Source organism: Eubalaena glacialis, chromosome 3 (assembly GCF_028564815.1).
Source record: "Eubalaena glacialis isolate mEubGla1 chromosome 3, mEubGla1.1.hap2.+ XY, whole genome shotgun sequence".
Taxonomy (NCBI): domain Eukaryota; kingdom Metazoa; phylum Chordata; class Mammalia; order Artiodactyla; family Balaenidae; genus Eubalaena; species Eubalaena glacialis.
In genome coordinates this window covers 98,932,507-98,937,907 of record NC_083718.1, presented here as the reverse complement: position 1 = coordinate 98,937,907, position 5,401 = coordinate 98,932,507, and the positions used below count along the sequence as shown (strand labels likewise).

The following is a 5,401-nucleotide window of genomic DNA, read 5'->3' as shown; positions in this document are numbered from 1 at the left end:
AAGCCACTGCAATGAGAAGGCCGCGTACTGCAATGAAGAGTAGCCACCCCCCCTCACTGCAACTAGAGAGAAAAGCCCCCACGCAGCAACGAATACCCAATGCAGCCAAAAAATAGAAGAAATAAATGAATAAATTGAGGCATAATTCAGTTTAAAAAAAATAAGTTTTCACTGTTGTGAGGATTTAATTGATGCTTGAAGACTGAAATGGTAAAATCACTAAAGTGATGGATGTAGAAACGAAAAGGGGGCAATTGGAACAACATTTTGGAAAAAAAGGAGTTAATCGATTCGAAGATAATTCACAAATTCTAAATTCAGTGATTAGGGGAAAAGGAATATTAACCATAGAAACAGGGAAATCAGAAGGGGGTGAGTTTGGCTTTAAACATTTCAGATGTCAGAAGAACATCTGCTAGAAATGTAGGACTGGAGCTTGGGTAGGACATCAACTTAAGACCTCTGCACGGGGAATTCCCTGGCGGTCCAGTGGTTAGGACTCCGCCCTTTCACTGCGGAGGGCTCCGCCACTTCGCCAAAAACAAAACCAAAACAAAACTCTTCGTAGAGGTGGTAGTTGAAGCCGTGGAACATAATAGGTCACCAAGTAAGGGTTAATAATGAGAAAAAGAGGGTGAGGGTATCTTAGGAACGTCTATGTTTACGTGGAAAAAGAACCTGGGTAAAGAGAACAACGAAGTGCGGGTCAGGGAGGATAGCACAGTTCCATAGTATGTAAGAAAGGAGAATTTTTTTAGATGAAGATGAGCTACATGATTCAGTCTAAATTAGGGAACATTAATTTGTTTAGGACCTGGTTAGAGTAGCTTGGGGCTTTTATCCAGCTTTGGTGCAGGGAACTAACAGTTGCCAGTGATGATACTAGTGCTGATACTGTTTTAGATAACTATTGATGAAAAGTTCAAAGGCCAAGACAATTAGGGATTTTTTTAAATGTCTTGTTTTGTTTTTGAGTAGTCCTTAGCAGTTCTTTTGGGCAGGGGGATTTGTGTATGTATTTGCACACATTTATTTGCTTTGTCTTATTTTGTCCTGTATGTCTTCCCTGTTTTTTGTTTGTTTCTGCATTTAAGCACATTTTCACAAGGAGTCTGTCCTGCATCAGACTTTTTTTTGGCCTGCCTTTCTACTCCAGCTCCTAGGAGGCTTTGGTAGCTTTTCTTCTGCGTAACCAAGCAGGCCGCAGCCAGCAGATGGCACTATAGCAAGAGGGGCAGAGGGTCCCTTTAGGACCTGACAACAACTGCGGACTAGTAACTTTACAGTTTCAGCCTCGGACGATTCAGTTGCACTTTCGCCCGGACTCTAATAAAGCAGGTCAAGCTGTGTGCAATTAAGAATTTCAGTGTACAAAATGGGATCTGCGGCTTTGTCCCCTCCATCCTGCGCCACCATTAAACTGAAGGTATCGTCAAATTGTGAAAGTGTTGTGAGAAGGTCTGTCCCGATATCGCCGTTCCCTGGTTAAAGTGGCCAAGGTGACCCCACCTTAAGTAAATACAGAAGACAATCGAGACTATCCTGATAGTTTAAAGAAAAATTCATACAAGTAGGCAATTACCTAAGCGTTTCCCGACAACGTGTAGCTTTAGCATATGAAATTCGCGACTTGTTTTTGTTACAATGTTCCTAATTTCATTTGAAAGTTCAGACACAGCCTCACTATCCAGATTTACATAAGGAGTAACAAAGATCCGCTGCAGTTCCGGAGGCCGCAGGGACGGCCTCTAGACCCCTATTGTCCGGGTTCTCTTACGTGGAAGCTTGAGACGGAGGCCTCTGTTGCAGGTGGGCTGCTCCTTACAGACACACCAAACGCACACACACAAATAGAGCAGCCGCCATAGCGGAAAACAAAGTGCAAAACTGCAAGCCTTGGACTTCCCTGGTGGCGCAGTGGTTAAGAATCCGCCTGCCAATGCAGGGGACATGGGTTCGAGCCCTGGTCCGGGAAGATCCCACATGCCACGGAGCAACTAAGCCCGTGCTCCACAACTACTGAGCCTGTGTGCCACAACTACTGAATCCCGTGTGCCTAGAGCCTATGCTCCACAGCAAGAGAAGCCACCGCAATGAGAAGCCCACGCACTGCAGCGAAGAGTAGCCCCCATTCACCACAACTAGAGAAAGCCTGTGCACAGCAACGAAGACCCAACTAGCCATAAATAAATAAAATAAATTTATTTTTTTAAAAACCCCAAAAAACAAAAAAAACTGCAAGCCTTTACCTTTTCAAACACAACAACTCGAGCAGGTCAGGTTACGCCCCAACACTAACTCTGCAGGGGCACCCAGAAGAGATTGGTTACCATGGCCACGTAGGAAGCCTCTCGGATACTTTTCTTAGCTTTCTTCTTACACACACCTACTCACGCGAGCTCCACCTACGCAGGTCCCTAGCTCGGCAATCTGCTAGCCACGCCTGATTGCGTTCGGCGCTCGCCTCTCTGCCCTTGCACCTGCGTACTACGGCGCCTGCCCGTCGCCGCGGCCCGGATCGGGAAGTGTCAAGCGGGAGCTGGGTTCCCCCGCCTTCGCCGCTATCACCGCTGACCCCCGGACCCCAACTCTAGGCCCGGGCCCAGCCGCCATGACGAACGGTGAGAACTAATGCCCAGAGCCGAGGATGGGAGTGCAGTACGAGTGGAAACCTGGCGGGCGGAGCCGGGACTGACGTGGCCGTTCTCCCCGCCCCCTCCCAGCCCAGTTCCCCTTTGGCCTTTCGATGCCCCAACTCCTGTCCCCTATACTCCTCCGGGGGTTCCCCCGTTCCGCGCCCATCTAGAACCCCCAGTGCCTCTTGTGCCCACACCCGTAGTCCTTGGTTCCCACACTGTGCCCTTCTCCCTTCCTAGAAGTTCGTTCTGACCCTTACAAGCCACTTCGCGAGGCCAGTCCCGGTTGAACTATTGCTTTAGCACCAGGAAAAAGAGGATCCTCTTCACAGCCCTCTGTGTTCTCAGACTTTTGGATAGTAGGCTCGTTGGGATGACCGATAAATCACACAGGATTTTAAGCCCCGTACTTTTTGGGGGGCGGGGGTGAATGTAGATCCTAAAAAAAAAAGTTCTCTTTGTTTTGTTAAAATGTCGGGAAGCTTTCTCGTATTTGATTCTAAAGTCCTGCCTGGGCGATCCCATCTGGAGACCGTGGCTAGTGTTGCAGCGGTTGGATTTAGACACTGCCTCTTCTAAAGATGATGTGGCAGTTGCCACCCTGTTTATCTGACCTAATTTTCCAGGTCTCTTCAAACACTTTATAGACATGATTTCTGAATTCCAGAGAAGCGCAGGAAACGATGACTTTGTGGTCTTTAGAGTCGATCTTACAGGAAAAAAGATGTCAAGATCTCTTAGGCAGTATGATTTGAAGGGCATGGGAAAGCATTTCTCAAAAGTACCTTCTCCATAAGCCTGGTACTAAAGTTTCAAATTTCACCTCCTTGTGACTTTTGGCTTTGCAAAAACTTACGGGAGAAAAGACTAGCACATATTGTTCATCATAAAACTTGGTGTATTAATTTACTGGACCCTTTCCTGTGTGACATCTAGTTGTAAGATAGTTTTACTGGAGGCAGAGAGGGAGATGGAGTGGCCCAGAACTGGCAGACGCCAGTTGTGTTAAAATATCCTTTTGGAGCTTCCTGGGCAGTCAGAGGTCTGAGGTTAGTAGGCACAGTACAAGAACGGACATCACCTGGAGGAAGAAATCATCTGAACTGAGAAATAAGAGAGCAGTTGGACACATAGTAATTAATAAATAAGTTTTAGTCACCCTTTCCCCTTTTGTGGTTTGATTTTTTTTTTCTACTTAGGTGATTCTTTGTGCTTACAAGACATAGCTTGGTTTACAAATGTAAGAAATAGAACTAATTGTTCAAAGCTTTTTCCCCACAATTGTTCCACCTTGTCGAAGCCTCAGATCTTTTTTTGCTTGTTTGTTTTCAAGAATCTGTTTACTCAGGCAGAAATTTGGTTTGTAAGTAGAGTATCATGCGTGAAGTGTAAGATAAGCATAGGAAAATTGTAGTCATATGGATTCTAACTCTTGCAATTTCCATTAAGCTTTACTTTTGCCTTAACATATTCTTCACCAACAGATGCAGATCTGAGAGACTTGGCCAAATATCTACCTCTCCTTTATCACATGAGTGATTTATAGGAAGAACATGTTTCATTCTCTCAGCTCAGGCTCGAAGGATTCTTATGCCTCTCTCAACCTAATGCCAACACTGGCCATTCCTGGTAGGCTGATTCCACATAAAGTGATGCACTCTTCTCAGAATTTATACTTCTTGAAAGGAGAGGGAAGGGGGCAGTGAAATCTTTGTAAGGGGGTTGTCTACAAGTGATTTGGGGAAAGAGAAAGGTAACCTTGTTAGTCCCAGGACCTTGGCTCCCTCTTGTCAGGGCTGGCACTGCAGTTGAGGTTATCATCTTGATATTATATCACACTCTGTTCTCCAGGGGGATCACCTGTCCCAAGCTGGATTAGCACCAAAGGTTTTCTTCTCTTTCTGTAACAGTGTACTCCTTGGATGGGATTCTGGTGTTTGGTTTGCTCTTTGTTTGCACCTGTGCCTACTTCAAGAAAGTACCTCGTCTCAAAAGCTGGCTGCTCTCAGAGAAGAAGGGAGTTTGGGGTGTGTTTTACAAAGGTAAGATCATATCTGTTCAGGGAGAGGAGATTGCCATCTCTGGACAGTGAGGTGCTGCAAGGTGGGGGTGGGATAGGCTGGGATTTTATGTGGTTCAACTTTTACATAATTGTTTATTTTAGCTCCAAGGTAATTTTAGTATTCTCCATGGAGTAAAACTATATAAATTAAAACAATTTCAGACTGGACTAGAGTTGTTGGAAGGAATATTTTCCCAGTGAAAAGTTTTTTTCTGAATTTCTGGAAAGAATATATTGGAGTCTCTTTTAAGTATTGATTTTATTAACTCAGATGCTTTTTTACTTTTTATTTTGGGCATCTTCATCTGGAATCCTACTTACCTAGATCTTTTTTCAAAATAAGGCAAAATATAAACTAACAGTATATTCATCTAGAACCTAGGGCTTAAGGGTAGTATTTAAATACATTCCTGGGTGGATTTTTGAGACCCTTGATAGGTCTCTTCATCTGTGATTAGAGATTTCAAATCTCGAAAGTGAGCACTTATATGAAGGGCAGGGTTTGATTTCTTTTCTCGTTTTATTTTTTCCTGCTAGCTGCTGTGATTGGAACTAGGCTGCATGCTGCTGTAGCAATCGCCTGCGTTGTAATGGCCTTCTACGTCCTGTTTATAAAATGAATTCCAAAGCATCCATTTCATCAACTGCCAACCAAGGGGACGAAGGTGAAGAACCTGTCAGGAACCTGGGCCCAGCGTAGGAG

At 44.8% G+C, this 5,401-nt stretch overlaps 1 protein-coding gene across 1 annotated transcript; it reads left to right on the top strand.

Annotated features, from left to right (window-relative positions):
• Window positions 1–2,496: 2,496 nt before the first annotated feature.
• Window positions 2,497–5,401, top strand: TMEM167B (transmembrane protein 167B). The gene is made up of 3 exons (XM_061186228.1): window positions 2,497–2,621; window positions 4,547–4,678; window positions 5,236–5,401. Exons 1-3 carry the CDS (start codon window positions 2,612–2,614, stop codon window positions 5,316–5,318), a joined length of 225 nt encoding a protein of 74 aa, XP_061042211.1. The 5' UTR covers window positions 2,497–2,611; the 3' UTR covers window positions 5,319–5,401.

Excerpts from the sequence above, each read along its gene's own strand:
- TMEM167B (XM_061186228.1), top strand. Across the intron at positions 4,679-5,235 it reads TTGGGGTGTGTTTTACAAAG|CTGCTGTGATTGGAACTAGG; the intron begins GTAAGATCATAT and ends TTTTCCTGCTAG.